The 16,923-nt window shown below is 37.4% G+C and overlaps 1 protein-coding gene across 6 annotated transcripts in view; it reads right to left on the bottom strand.

The window, feature by feature from the left end:
- zgc:103755 (uncharacterized protein LOC449988 homolog) overlaps positions 1–16,923 on the bottom strand; it is a 73,305-nt gene that overhangs the window by 4,210 nt on the left and 52,172 nt on the right. For all 6 annotated transcript variants that reach the window (XM_046856149.1, XM_046856148.1, XM_046856150.1 and 3 more), the window contains exons 12-14: positions 7,995–8,118; positions 486–550; positions 270–345 (exon numbers count right to left, since the gene is read on the bottom strand). In XM_046856149.1, coding sequence (XP_046712105.1) covers positions 270–345; positions 486–550; positions 7,995–8,118 — 265 coding nt within the window. The remainder of the gene's footprint in view (positions 1–269; positions 346–485; positions 551–7,994; positions 8,119–16,923) is intronic.

Below are 16,923 nucleotides of genomic sequence, written 5' to 3'. Positions count from 1 at the left end.
GTCCCAAGCCTGGATAAATAGGTAGGGTTGTGTTAGGAATGAGCCGCTGTGGTGACCCCAAATGGGAGAAGCCGAAAGAATTTAGACACAACTGAAAAGCTGCTCGGCCAAGAGTTCTGTCATTCAGCACTCGAAAATCTAGCAAAGTGTGTAAACTGCACAGAGGTACTTTTAATAACCAGACTGAACCGTTCAGAAGAATTTATCATGTGAATATTAGGATATGTTTTGAACTGAATGCGATATAATAATGCATAATAATTGCTCACCGGTTAGCTTGAGTCCTCCGATTTGGCTCTCGCTGTGTGGCAATGGTTGACGTGGTGCTCAAACTACGGCGCATTCCTGGAACACACACACACACCCACACACAGACAATGACTTTATTTTCCCATTGCAACTGCTGTAATCTTTCAAAGCACTTTAGAGTTTATAGCATGTGAAACCTCAGGAGGAAAGAGGACAAGCCAGCGGCGTTAGCTCACCGGTGAAGGTGTGATTGTATCGGGAGGAGGACAGTTCTGACAGGCAGTCCACAGAGCCATGGATCCTGGGAGCAAAGTGCATGTCCAATATCAGTTACTATTATTTTCAGTAAACATCCAAGCCACCCATAAACAAACTGCTATTATCCCCTTGCTGCACACCACACAGAACAGAGAAGCATGATAGATTTGGGTCACGGTTGAAGTTTCCCAAATGAGTAAATAGTGGACAAAAGGCAAACATACAGCATGTGTATTGCTGATTGATTCTCAGAACCGGAAACTTTCAGCATTCAATATTAAAAAGTTCTCCCCACTGCTTTGGAAACAACCCAAAACTACAGTGCGGTGAAAAAAAGTATTTGCCGCTTCCTGATTTAATGGACACATTTTTTGGCATATTCTTCACTTATTTAAATAATCAAGCACATTTTATTTTTGCAAAGATATTCCAAATAAATACAAAAAAACTGTTTTAATTTTTTTTTTAATGATAATTTTATTTATATTGAGAAAAAAAAAGCTGTCCAAGCATACCAAGCATGATTTTTTAGGTATTAGTGTGGCATAGTTATTTCTTAAACCCAATTGAGATGCTGTGGCATGACCTTAAACAGATGCTGGAAAACCCACCAATTTGTCTAAATTAAAACAAACTCACGAAAAGTCAACCAAAAATCCTCAATAGCAATGTGAAAAACTTTTTTCAGTTATCACAAACACTTAATTGCAGTTGTTGCCACCATGTGTGGCACAACCAGTAATAAGGTGGGGGAGGCAATCAATTTTTTCACATCGGGGCTGGTAAATTTGAACAGCTTTTTTCCTGTAATAAATGATTAAAACTTTCTTTCAGCTTCTCCAATTAGGGGTCACCACAGCAAATCATCCGTATTCATGATCCGCATTTTCGATTTGGCACATGTTTTTATGCCAGATGCCCTTCCTAAAGCAAATCTCCCCATTTACCCGGGCTTGGGACCGGCACTAAGAGTGCACTGGTTGGTTCCCTGACCGGGAAGCGAACCCCGGGCCGCAGCGGTGAGAACGCAGGAATGTAAAAAAAGGAAAAAGGAACTGCTTTGTATCGTGTTGAAAATATTGGCACTCTCCACTGCTCCATCTCACTACTGCCCCCAGGGTTAATTAGGGAAAAATCACAGAACTTCTGACAATATATCACCAATTGCTCAGAAGTGCTAAAGATGGCTCCTACAGCAAGTTAAGCAAAAGTGTGATGCTGAACATTAAGCAGAGGCCTGCACAAATATGCAGAGACTATATGCTTAAACAACAACAACAACAGAAGTATTGATAAATCGGCAAGAAAAGAAAAAATAAACGGAAAGAAAATATGAGTAGCCAATGGAAGAGAGATAAAAGGGTGGTGAGAGATAAAAGAGGTGAGCTACCTGTGAAAAAGGAAATGGACAAAAAATATTAAAGGAAATTGACGAACAGAAAATAAACTGGACAGCACAAAATGGAAAAGGATGATAAATGACTCGAGTACTAAGTAAAGACTTGCTGGCCTGTTCGCAAATAAAACACTGTCAGGATTTAATGTATGATATTACACAGCCAGGAAATCATGGATTTGCTGCATAAGTTTGATGAGGATTTGAAGACTCACTTTAGAAAAAAAAGGCGTGAAAATACAATAAAGGGCAAGTGTTACAAAAATGTAAGTCTTATAATTATAATCTGAAGAAAAAAGACAGAAAACCATGTGCATGAATTGATATGCAGAACAAGATTGTAAACACGAAAGAGATTACCATAATTTTCCTGACTATATAGCGCACCCAAATATAAGCCGCACCCACTGAATTTGACAAAGATTTTTATTTTAAACATAAATACGCTGCACCTGTCTATAAGCCGCAGGCTAGGCCTACACTGAAACTAATGAACTTTACACAGGCTTTAACGAAAGACAGTGTCTGTTACACGGCTTGTATCTAAACAGTAGCCTACCAAGAAAGTCATTGTTCACTGTCTTCCTCCTTCCTTTCACAACTATTTCTCTCGAGAGTTTTTCTTTTGGCATCGTCGTGCGTTTAAAAATCACCATCGGTGAATCTTTTCTCAGATGCCGTGCAGCTCAGAACACAGGTGAAGTGTGTGTTTTCATGCCCGGTTGTTTTCAGCGTGACGAATGATTCTCCTTTCCTGTAGACAGTCCGAGTGAGCGGCAGGTCAAACATCAGAGGAACCTCATCCATATTTATGATGTGGTGCGGCCCGATTCAGTGGGAGCGCATCTGATTTAATATAAAGAGTTTCATTGGTTCACCTGAACCCGATCGGCAATTTCATTGTCTAATGTTATGGGGCTCAGTTTTTTGGCTTGAAGCTTGTGAAACCGGGAAAAACCCATAAATTAGCCGCTTTATTGTTTAAGCCGCGGGGTTCAAAGCGTGGGGAAAAAAGTAGCGGCTTATAGTCTGGAAAATACGGTATTATTGGTATCTTTTTAGCATAAGTATCTTTTAAAGTATATTAATCACTACAGCCATTAATTATATTAACCCAGCCATTAGAGTTGCACAAGCTAGTGCACTCTTAGTGCTGGTCCCAAGCCTGGATAAGTGTGGAGAGTTGCGTTAGGAAGGGCATCCAGCGTAAAAACATGCCAAATCTTGGAAGGTGAAAGGATGCCTGAGGAATGGAGAAGAAGTGTGCTGGTACCGATCTTTAAAAACAATGGAGATGTGCAGACCTGCAGCAACTACAGGGAAATTAAGTTAATCAGCCACACCATAAAGTTATTGGAAAGAGTAGTGGAAGCCAGGCTGAGAGAAGAGGTGACCTGTGAGCAACAGAGGAAGAGCACCACAGATGCGTTATTTGCTTTGAGAATGTTAATAGGGAAGTATAGAGAAGATCAGAAGGAGTTGCATTGTGTATTTGTGGATTTAGAACAAGCGTAAGACAGGGTGCTGATAGAGGAATTGTGGTTTTGTATTAGGAAGTCAGGTGTGGCAGAGAAGTATGTGAGGGTGGTGCAGGACATGTACAGTGCCTTGCAAAAGTATTGACCCCCCTTGGCATTTTTCCTATTTTGTTGTCTTACAACCTGGAATTAAAATGGATTTTTTGGGGGTTTGTATCATTTGATTTACACAACATGCCTACCACTTTGAAGATGCAAAATATTTTTTTTTGTAAAACAAACAAGAAATAAGACAAAAAAACAGAAAACTTGAGTGTGCATAACTATTCACCCCCCCAAGGTCAATACTATGTAGAGCCACCTTTTGCAGCAATTACAGCTGCAAGTCTCTTGGGGTATGTATCTATAAGCTTGGCACATGTAGCCACTGGGATTTTTGCAGCTCCTTCAGGGTTATCTTTGGTCTTTTTGTTGCCTCTCTGATTAATGCCCTCCTTGCCTGGTCCGTGCGTTTTGGTGGGCGGCCCTCTCTTGCCAGGTTTGTTGTGGTGCCATATTCTTTCCATTTTTTAATAATGGCTTTAATGGTGCTCCGTGGGATGTTCAAAGTTTTGAATATTTTTTTATAACCCAACCCTGATCTGTACTTCTCCACAACTTTGTCCATGACCTGTTTGGCGAGCTCCTTGGTCTTCATGGTGCCGCTTGCTTGGTGGTGCCCCTTGCTTAGTGGTGTTGCAGACTCTGGGGCCTTTCAGAACAGGTGTATATATATATATATATATATATATATATATATATATATATATATATATATATATATATATATATATATATACAGTACAGACCAAAAGTTTGGACACACCTTCTCATTCAAAGAGTTTTCTTTAATTTCATGACTATGAAAATTGTAGAGTCACACTGAAGGCATCAAGGGCTATTTGAGCAAGAAGGAGAGTGATGGGGTGCTGCGCCAGATGACCTGGCCTCCACAGTCACCGGACCTGAACCCAATCGAGATGGTTTAGGGGTGAGCTGGACCGCAGAGTGAAGGCAAAAGGGCCAACAAGTGCCAAGCATCTCTCGGGGAACTCCTTCAAGACTGTTGGAAGACCATTTCAGGTGACTACCTCTTGAAGCTCATCAAGAGAATGCCAAGAGTGTGCAAAGCAGTAATCAAAGCAAAGGTGGCTACTTTGAAGAACCTAGAATGTGACATTTTTCAGTTGTTTCACACTTTTTTATTATGTATATAATTCCATATATAATTCCACGTGTTAATACATAGATTAGATGCCTTTAGTGTGAATCTACAATTTTCATAGTCATGAAAATGAAGAAAACTCTTTGAATGAGAAGGTGTGTCCAAACTTTTGGTCTGTACTATGTATATATATATATATATATATATATATATATATATATATATATATATATATATATATATATATATATATATATATATATATACTGAGATTATGTGACACTTAGATTGCACACAGGTGGACTTTATTTAAGTAATTACGTGACTTCTGAAGGTAATTGGTTGCACCAGATCTTATTTAGAGGCTTAATAGCAAAGGGGGTAAATACATATGCACGCACCACTTTTCCGTTATTTATTTTTTAGAATTTTTTGAAACAAGTTATTTTTTTCATTTCACTTCACCAATTTGGACTATTTTGTGTATGTCCATTACATGAAATCCAAATAAAAATCAATTTTAATTACAAGTTGTAAGGCAACAAAAAAGGAAAAATGCCAAAGGGGGTCAATACTTTGCAAGGCACTGTATAAGGACAGAGTGACAGTAGTAAAGTGTGTCACAATACAAATAGTGTATAGTGTATAGTGAGTACACCCCTCACTTTTAGCAACTATATTAGTATAATCTTCTCAAAAAACAATACTATAGAAATAAAACTTGGATATATTTCAGATTAGTTAAAGTGCAACTTGTGTAGCAGTACAGATTTACTTTCCTCTGAAAATAACAGCCATTACTGTCAAAATACCTGGCAACAAAATTGAGTATATATATATATATATATATATATATATATATATATATATATATATATATATATATATATATATATATCGTTTGTTTTTTATTATTAATATATATATATATATATATCTTTTTTATTATGGAGACAGATTACATGATTAAAATGTTAGTGGAAGTAGTTTTTCTCTTTCCACTTCATTTAATTGACTAAATTAGTCACCCTGAGAGGAGAAGCTGAAAATAGAATGAATGGGGGGTCAAATACAGGGAGGCACAGTAAGATTAACTCTACCACATATAAAATTATGTTATTATACCCATTATTTTAAAATCATAAACAATTTTATGTATCCAATGAATTTTCTTTCCCTTCATTAGCAGCTGTTTGGAGTCTTTATATTTGCACAACCCTTATTTTTAACACTGGATCACAAATGAATGCGGTGTTAAATCACAGTAAAAGCTATGTGAATGCAGGGCATTTAATATTCGATAGTTAGATAACAAACCATGTTTAATTCTAATTCAGTAAATAATACAGCTCATGATGACATGCTAAGACGTTAGCATTAAAGCTATAACAGAACTGACTGTTCAACTGCAAACAGACTTGCTTATCCATGACATTCTGAATATATTTTCTCCACATGTGCTTTTCCTTTAGGTGCTCCGACTTCTCTAAATGTCACACGGCCAAGTCTGAAGATGCAGCACATACAAATCTAGATGAAGAACAGCTCTCTGAAGCCTGGCTAAAAATCCGACGCAGCATTAGCAAAAAGCAGTCGCCATCCTCGAAAAAGGCCTTTTAAATAAATCAAAACCCCTTTTTTTATTAGTGCTGACATAAATCTTTTTTTTTTTTTTCTCTTGTGCGGAAAAAAAAAGCCAGAAACGGTTCGATGTGTTTGACGGCAAACCCCCAATATATCCCATGAGTGCATTTCAATTTCTGCAGGAGATATACCACTGGTACACAGCAGTACAGAGAAGAGGTGAGATTTGGTGTATGTTTACACCAATAACAGACCTGTCAAACCCTAAGAGGAATACTGCTGAACCCCAGCAAGTGCAGGAGGAGTAAAAAATAAAGTAAGGGCATGTGGGGGGAGAATCTGTAATCGCTTTATATGTTTGTCCAAAATTATTTGCAATTTTTTATTTCCACTTCCCCGAATAAATAAGGGACACCTCCATTTCCCCAAATAAATAAGGGACACCTCCACTTTCCAAAATAAATAAGGGACACCTCCACTTCCCCAAATAAATAAGGGACACCTCCACTTTCCAAAATAAATAAGGGACACCTCCACTTCCCCAAATAAATAAGGGACACCTCCACTTCCCCAAATAAATAAGGGACACCTCCATTTCCCCAAATAAATAAGGGACACCTCCACTTCCCCAAATAAATAAGGGACACCTCCACTTCCCCAAATAAATAAAGAACATCTCTGTTTCCCATAAATGAGCGACATCCTTACTTCACAAAGGAGTATGGGACAGTACTGTTTTCCAAAGAAATAAAGTACATCTCTACATCCCCAAAGAAATAAGGGACATCTCCACTTCCTCCTTACTTCATAAATTAGTATAGGACAGTTTCGTTTCCCCCAAAAAATAAGGGACATCTCTACTTCCCAGAGAAGTACAAGACACCTTTGTTTCCCAAATAAACAAGGGGCATCTCCCAAATTCCAAGTAAGAGGAGTGAGAAAGAAGAAAAGAAAGAAAGAAAGAAAGAAAGAAAGAAAGAAAGAAAGAAAGAAAGAAAGAAAGAGAGAGAGAGAGAGAGAGAGAGAGAATTACATGCATCTGTAGCACTAAAGCTATTGGTGTTAATTCCATAATTCATTGTGTGCCTTGGCCCATTTTTCAAATGCACTGCATTCAATATAGAAGTTGAATGGCACATACAAAACCATCCATTTAGCACAATAAGGTACAGGAAATACAATATCTCTCTCACAATCTATGCCACTGTATTTGAATGTCACTAGGTTTACATTTGTTTATAAGGCAGCACATTTATTAAGAATGATGATTAATTTGACCAGCAACCAGAACGCTCAATGCTTTAAAGGCACACCTTCCAGCCAATCAGAATCAATTATTTAGACAGGCAGTTATTATATGGGTAGGAGAATGCTGAGGAAGGAGCTACCAGGCAGGAGGAAAAGAGGAATACCAAGGAGGAGGTTTATGGATGCAGTGAGGAAAGACATGCAGGTAGTTGGTTTGAAAGAGGCAGATGTAGAGGGCAGGGGTGTGTGGAGACGGATTATCCGCTGTGGTGACCCCTAATGGGAGAAGCCGAAAGAAGAACAAGAAGAACTAAATAAAAACCTTTAATTGATTTTAACTCCACAAGAAGAGAAAAATATATGAACAGACTGTTGTCTGAATGACAGACTGTTATTTATGTATTTCTAGACCTCCGATATTAACTTTTACAACTCAAAATCCCACCCCTTACCCAAAACCTCATCTTAGTAATATGTTGGGTAGTCTTCTCTCCTCAATTTCTGGTTATGTGTAAATGTATGTAAATCTGTAATGTAACGTCTTAACTGCTTGTATATAAAAAACTAGCAGACTTACCGCTGAACTCGCGAAGGCGGAGCAAATACTCCGTGTTTGGGCGGACAGCTGAAATACGTCACCCCTCCAACAGAGCCATCGTTCTTCCCACTGGGCTTATCCAGCTCAATCCCAAGCCAAATTCCTGCACCCACATGAACACACACGTGAAATAACTCAAAAATAAAAAAAAAACATACATTTAGGCAATATCATACTTTACATTTATTACATAGTTTAATTTTGAACTCCAGGCCCTAATTATATTTTGCTGTAGCACACTGTGTTGTTTCAGGGCCTTTCCACAGCTCTCATATTATCAGTGTTTATACGTTATATAAGCCTGATAAATAATGTAGGCATAGATCCTCATGAATAAAGCAGCATAATGATGACATTATCGAGTAGTTTATATGTTGATTGAGTCAGCTTATTCCTGACTGTGCCCACACACACTAAATCCACTTTTCTTTCGACTGGCAGCGCGCTGCACAGCTTCAATCAGCCTGCTGCACTAATGCAAAAAATGACCTCGAAGGACAGACGTTTAGATAAGAAGCTTTCAAGCACTTTTTATTCACACCTTGAGACAGAGAAACACAAGAAACACGTAAAAATGCTTTTAAAAGAACAAATGTATAGGCAGAGAATGTAAACGGAGCAACTCTTTTAAAAATTAAGAGTCTATTGTCTCTATGTAAGGAAGGAACCTGCACAGGAAATGAAGCAACAATTTGTTAGTAAGTTACAAAGTGAAATTACAGCTAAAAAACAAACCTGATTAATTTGCAATTACATGTCGGGACGTTTCATTGCGCAACAATAATACAATAAAAATTATACGATTGCATATTTATAAAAGCATCCTTTTTTTTTTTTTTTACTTTTTTTAAGCAAAGTTTCTGTAATCACTTATACAACAACTCATTCACAGGGATTGTATAATAGACAATGCTGACAATCTATTGCTGTAATCAATATGAATCAATCAGTATTTTCATACTTATTTTTATAGCTGACAATGATATTTACTGCCATTTCATGAACCATTTATAGTAGCGGTTATGATCTTTTTCACTATTATAGCATGTTTAGAACAGTGCTTAATGTTATGTATGGGGTAGTTACAGTCATTCCCACTTTCTTTTTATATTTATTAGTCCACAAACCTAAAACACATGTTAGCGAAAAGCCAAAAAACAGTTGATTTGAGGTTTAATTTTCCAAAATACAAATCAAATTGTACATCTTAACACTGCTTATACCAAGATCAACACAACAGCCTCTTCAAAATGCCTGAATGAAACAAAGATCAAACTGCTTCTTCTTTTGGCTTCTCTCATAAGGGGTCGCCACAGCGTATCATCCGTCTCCATACCCCCTGTCCTCTACATCTGTCTCTTTCAACCCAACTATCTCAATCTCGCCTCCCTCACCTTGTCTCCAAAACGTCCTACATGCGCTGGCCCTCTATCCATCGTCGTCACTCCCAACAAAAACCTCAAATTCTTCAGCTCTGCTACCTCCAGCTCCACCTCCTGTCTTTTACTCAATGCCACTGTCTCTAAACCAAACAACTTCGCAGGTCTCACAACAGTCCTACAAACTTTCCCTTTCACTCTTGCAGATATCCTTCTATAACAAATCACTCCTGCTATCACTCTTCTCCACCCTGCCTGCACTCTTTTCTTCACTTCTCTAACACACTCTCCATTAGTTTGCACTGTTGACCCCAGGTACCTGAACTCCTCCACTCCACTCTTCTCTCTGCAACCGCATCACTCCACTGCCCTCCCTCTTATTCACACACATGTACTCTGTCTTACTCCTACTGACTTTCATTCCTCTTCTCTCCAGCGCATACCTCCACCTCTCCAGGCTCTTTTCCACCTGCTCCCCACTCTCACCACAAATAACAATATCATCTGCAAACATCATAGTCCATGGAGACCCCTGTCTGACCTCGGCTGTCAACCTGTCCATCACCACTGCAAACAGGAAAGGGCTCAGAGCCAATCCTTGATGCAGTCCAACCTCCACCTTAAACCAGTTTGTCATTCCTACTGCACACTTCACTGCTGTCACACTGTCCTCATACATGTCCTGCACCACCCTCATATACTTCTCTGACACACCTGACTTCCTCATACAATACCACAACTCCTCTCTCTGCACTCTGTCGTACGCTTTCTTTAAATCCACAAACACACAATGCAACTCCTTCTGACCTTCTCTATACTTTTTCATCAACATTCTCAAAGCAAATGATGCATCTGTGGTGCTCTTACGGTTGCTCACAGATGGTCACCTCTTCTCTCAGTCTGGCTTCCACTACTATTTCCCACAACTTCATGGTGTGACTGATCAACTTTATTCCCCTGTAGTTACTGCAGGTCTGCACATCTCCCTTATTTTTTAAGATCAGTACCAGCACATTTCTTCTCCATTCCTCAGGCATCCTCTCACCTTCCAAAATCCTGTTAAACAATCTTGTTTAAAACTCCACTGCCATCTCTCCTAAACATCTCCATGCTTCTACCTGTATGTCATCTGGTCCAACCGACTTTCCACTCTTCATCCTCTTAATTGCTGCTCTCACTTCATCCATACTAATGCTATCCACTTCCTGCTTCACCATCTCCACATCATCCAACCTTCTCTCTCTCTCATTTTCCTCGTTCATTAGATCAAACAAGTTAGTCAAAAAATAAATATAAAAAATAAAAAAGACAAAGTCGAAAAGCAATCTTTCAAAAAGGGATCTTCAAATAACAAAATTACAATGTCATGTGACAAAGTAGAAAAAAACATCAGTATTTAATGGAAAACAAAAATAAAGATGAAGCTGTCGTGCAAATTGTAATTGTAACAGTCATTGTCAATTAAAATATAGTGGAGAAAAGCAGATATATTTAAACATAAATGTAGTTGATGAGAAAGTAAAAGTTGCTTATATCTTTGATACTCAGTAAAACTAGAAAGTAGCCAAAAAATTGACAATACAGTAACAGAGTACATTTACTCAAATACTTTACAACATTACATCTTATGGAAAATGTCATTATATAAAAAATGACACGTTTTTAACCAGCAAATTACATTGTACTATAGGAACCATAAGGTACTATAGGACACAAGAATGTAAGGAGCACATTAACAGAAACCTTGCAGCTGAAAAACACCCTCTGACCCTCAGCAGAAACAGAATGAGTGGCGTGGATAACCTGCTAGCACAACTGAACAAAGCATACGGGATCTCGATCTCCACCAAGCAGTTTTCAATATCTCACAGTTCTACTGAACACAGCCGATAGCTCTTCTGCTTTGCTTTATGCTCCTGATAGTGTCGTAGCCCTGCTCCATTACGCCACCAATTACACTGAGTAAACACTTATCTGCAATAAGTGCTGCTAAGTACCGCACACACTGATGTGCTCTGCAATTCAATAAGATGGCACTGAGACTACGTCATATTCCTAAAAGGGACAAACCTAAAAGTTTTGTTATTGTAGTAAAGCTTTCATGACATGAGAAGAGTATAGTCCACATACTTATGATAATAGATATTCACAATGATGTATCTATAATGACTGAAAATTATACAGCATATTCAATATACAGTGTAGATTATAAGAATCACAACCAGGTTTATTGGCCAAGTGTTGACACACACAAGGCATTTGGTTCCAGCCATTAGTGACTCTCAACAGTACAGACATAAATAACACTACACATTTCGCTTGGACTATACAAGACAAAACAGACAAGACAAAACAAACAATACGAGAAAATACAGACAATGTGAAAATAATTATAAATTATTTATTCTATTAATTAAGACAATTTATTCTTTGATTTCATGTTACTTATATGCTGCATTCATTCATTTTTCCCCTTGAAAATAATGATAAAACTTTATGAAATGAACTGTTTATAAACTTTATTTGCTTAAAATGTAATTTTATATACATTTATAGTTTCTTGTTATCTTTGCACATTTGGACTGGGTTTTGTGGTACAACCATCAACACCTTATCCATCAGTGGCTTTATCCAACAAGCTGGCTTCATTTTAAGGAGTTCATATGGATCACCTCAAGGGTTCCCTGGTGCGGCCCGGGTTCGATCCCCGGTCAGGGAACCAACCCCAGCCGTTAGGGTTGCACAAGCCAGTGCACTCTTAGTGCCGGTCCCAAGCCCGGATAAATGGGGAGGGTTGTGTTAGGAAGGGCATCCAGCGTAAAACGGACCAAATCGAATATGCGGATCATGAATACGGATGACCTGCTGTGGCAACCCCTAATGGGAGAAGCCGAAAGAAAGTTTACATGGATCACCTCATGCTTTTTAAAAACAATAAGAGAGTGACAGGAAATGGGAATCTGAGACATGTCTTCTTATAATGGTATGGCTTCAACAAAATCTTCGGACACTCACTGCAGAAGAGCCCCAACCTGCCCCACCCCACGTTTTAATAGGTTGTCTTGCAATCTCTGAATATGAGTATAACTATAGATTCCATATTATTTATCGTGTGCAAATACTTTCAGAGTGAAAGTTCTTATTAAAAAAAGACCGCCACTGAAATTGACTTTCACTTCCAGGTTAGGATTGTAAGATTGGAAATATTTCACTTTACGTTTTCTCAATTTTCTGCTTTCAATGATTAAAAAAAAAAGAAGAAACATGTAATTTACAATTAGTTTTTGTAATTGCAAATCAGAGAAAATAAATAAACGCAACATGCACATGACCTTATCACAACGCTACAGAATTCTCTATTCTGACTGGTCAGGAAGTAAAGTAATTCACAGGTCTCTGGTTTCCATAGTAACAACTACAGGTAGTCCCCTGTCTTAGGATGGTGATGCATTCCGATGACCCCGTTGTAAATATCTTACCCAGCCTACCCAGGACTCTTCAAGAATTAATTTGTCAATAATAATTTAACAAACGACAGTACATAATTTACAGACCGTAAATAGTGGACGAGCACCAGTGCATGGGGAAGCTAGCTAGCACACCTGTACCTGATGGGAGTAAACACTGCGCTCTGATTCAGTTCGAAAAAGGAGGGAGACTAGAGATTAAATTTGGCTTGAAGATCAATAAATTGTAAGTCGATATGGCCATATAGTAAATACTGTTTATATTGGTTATTATACTGAATATCTTTAATAGTCAATACTGTTTGTAATTTGTATAATTTATAGCCTATATTGTGTCTAGTATTTATAGCTACAATATGTTATACTGTTTAAAGTCTAGGTTGTTTATATATTTTATATATATATATATATATATATATATATATATATATATATATATATATATATATATATATATATATATATATATATATATATATATATATATATATATATATATATATATATATATATATATATATATATATATATATATATATATATTAGTGTTAGGAAATCCCAGTGAAATAGAATGAAGCATTTCAGGACTTGTTTTTTTTTTTTATTGGAAAATAATGAATGTTCAGGTGGATAGAGTGACTTTGAATTGGGCGTCATCACTCCACCAGTCATTAATAATTTTTTTAAAACAGCAGGTCACCAAAATGTTTTACTCCTTAATTATAAAACACGCTTGGAGTAAAAATGGCACTGAAACTCAGAAAGGTTTATTTATACTGTATACTGTACATCACCTCACCTGACAGCTCTTATAGCAAGCTATCTCCATCCATGAGGAAGCTTGAATATATTTTCATTAAGTATTAAAACCGTTTCTCGTACACAGTCAGGGAATAGTTTCAAGATTGTTCTGCGTGTCCGAATTGTCAGTCTGTTAAAACCTTGAATATACTGAGGAAATGCATTACATTAGGCTGATGCTCCTTTGGGCTTTGTTTATTCTTTGTTTCTTTCTAAAGTTCATGCAAATTCATGCATAATACTTTTTTCAGAGCTGTAAAATAAAGCCCAGCTGTGCTTCCTTGCCTGTCTAAGTGATTACACCATTAGGGACACCATGCCAAACTTGTAAAGTATTCTTAGTGGTGTTAAAACACCCAAGAAAGGTTTTGGATAAATGTCGCTTACTCTCATAATGAAAAACTAACACGTCCAGTCAGATCGGGATACATATAAGAGGGACGCGTATATATTTTTTGCATAACAGCAAAACAAATATGCTCTTGACTTAGCTGTTAAGTAAGGTCATAAGAGCAGCATTGTCAATAGTCTAGAAGCATAAACATGAGCCAAATGCAATATTCCTGGTGCTGAGTGCAAGACGTATCTGATCGGCCTGTGCAGAACGTAGATACGCCACTCTGCGTCACGTCTCTTTCTCGTGGTTTAATGCGGTTGTTTTTTGTTTTTTTGAATCTTATAAAAAAAAAAACAATATGGCCACTGGTTTTCATTCCAAGCAATCTAATGCTGCTTGTTTAATCAATTCAGCTTGGTCTATAAATGACTGTTAGGCGTGGCTCCTATTCGGCAGTAATGAAATCCTGCAGCCAGACATACTTACAGATAAGATTGGCCATAGCAATGTAGTATAAATATGGGATAAACTGCACTTTAAAATTGCATCACATTCATTCTGTTTATCTTGGGAAAAATATAAGCACCTTTTCTTACACTGGTCTTTTAAAAACAAAAATATGAGGGTGTGAAAGAAGATTAAAGAGTTGGACTTCTAATCGAAAGGTCACCACCAAACTGCCACTGGTGGTCCCTTGAGCAAAGTTCTTAACCCTTAATTACTCTAGACAAGGGCATTTGCTAAAAATGTATGCAAATGTAAATACGAGTCATACTATACAGCATCAATTACAAAGCAAGTGAAGTGATAACATTCTCTTCAACTGGAGACCACTTTGTGCAGCTGTGAATGATGCCACATAAACAGCCTAAAGATCCATGAAATTACTGAGCAACTCAAGGACTTTGAGGATGGATTTAGACTGTAATTAATATCAACAGTCTACCACAATGGCTCAAGACCACAGTTTGCATTTAATTGCCTATTACTACCTTAACAATGATGGAACTATAATGAATGGGCATTCGGTGAAACCCAGATAAGGATGCAGTCCATTTTGAGTCTGGTTACTTTCAAGGTTTCCTGCTCATGCCATCTCAGGGAGTTTTTACACAGTTACCACTGGCTCACTCATTAGGGACAAACTTACAATTATAAGGAACAAACCTATACATTTTGTTATGAACACTTCATCAATGGAAAGCTGAGACAATGTACATTGTTGAAAAATGAATTGAAGTAAATATTTCTATATATATCTATATATGAGATTATATTATTTTAATATAAACCAGTTTCTACAATCAAAGTCGTTAGGCCAGATTTCCTAACCGAGTGATGCTTGCACACAGTAGTACTATACAAAAACCTGCTCTGCAATATTTCTTCCCATTTTTAGCACTGTGGCATCCGGAGGTCCATTTCAAATGATTCAAAAACCTGCCATGCTTTATGGTCAGTGATTTAGCCATGCAGCTTGAACAAAACTTTAAAGGCTGAATGTGTCCGTCGATCGATTGCACTCGGTATATGGAGAAAATTGTTTATCTAAATACTGGCTATAAATCCTGGATTTTTCAGAAAGCCTTAAAATAGCGATGCTTTCAAAAAAAGGCATCAATGATTCCAGTTATGTTGGGAAGTTTGTGCTGTATGTTTTCATGTGGTTTTTTTCTGTTATTTTTGGCTTGTAATTTAGGCTTTTATCAAGAATGCAGTGTTACATCGAAGCAGCCCAAAGTTTTCATTTATAAATAAAATAAGTTTCCAGTGCGCAAATTTAAGAGTTGCCTGTTAAAGAAATTACACTTGCATTGTTTCCTAAAAGAAACCACTTGGAGTTCAATGTGAAACGTTTAGGTTCTCATCCGACGATACCTCCTCTTTCCTCAAACATACTACCTTTAAAACAAGCTGCAGCTTTCACACACATTCATCTGGTGCTTGGAGTGTTTCTGAGATGCTTTTCTGCTAACTATGGTTGTTTTGAGTTACTAGAGCCACTAAACTTGACTGCTTAACCCATGCTGGCTGTTTTCCTCTGACCTTTCTTATCTATTTACAGAACCGATACTCAGTGGAAGTGTTTTCTGTTGTTTTTTTTTGCAACATTCTGTCTAAATTCTTGTGCACAGAAAATCCAAAAAATTGGCTGGATCTACTATTCAATTTTCTTTTGTTTGTGCATAGAAGGGTCATATACAATTGCATGCAGACTTCCTCATAACGAACAGATCAAAATGACCCACTGAACTCCTCCAAACACCTCAGATTAGCTCAGAACTAACAACCCATCCTGTATCATACATGGTATATATCATGCTGTAGCTATATGTTATATGGCTAAACACTTTTTGAACCATGAAGATAAATTTGGCCCACAGTTCTGCAACAAAGTTTTAGGGTTACAACTGACACTAAAAGTTTTACATTCAAGTCTTCAACAGTCGACAGTTGATGCCCTCATTAGTTATGAAACTGTAATTAATGGATTTTTTAACCATGATGAGGATGGGTTTTCTTTTAAACCTTTGTTTCTATCATCCAGGGGAGTGTTTTGCTTACTACCTTCATGTTCCCTCATTAGAGATAAATATATTAGGACAAATTGATAAAATGAATTCTAAATTCATTTCTATAAAGCTGATTTTTGACAACGTCTATAGTAGGGTGTCCAATCTTTCCACAAAGGGCCGGTGTGGGTGCAGGTTTTCACTCCAACCAAGCCACACCAGATTTTAACTGTTTACATCTTTAATTTCAGTGGACTATCAGGTGTGGCATTTGTTTGGTTGGAATGAAAATCTGTACCCACACCGGAGGGGTTTGTGACACCCCTGGTCTATAGTTAAATGCACTTTTTAAAAATTAATTAATTAGATAATTGCAAGAATGTCCACTGTGTAAAGGTTTTCCTGATTAAA

Source organism: Silurus meridionalis, chromosome 8 (assembly GCF_014805685.1).
Source record: "Silurus meridionalis isolate SWU-2019-XX chromosome 8, ASM1480568v1, whole genome shotgun sequence".
In the NCBI taxonomy this organism is placed as follows: domain Eukaryota; kingdom Metazoa; phylum Chordata; class Actinopteri; order Siluriformes; family Siluridae; genus Silurus; species Silurus meridionalis.
Note: the sequence above shows the minus strand (reverse complement) of the source record. Positions and strands in the feature narration are given on the sequence as shown.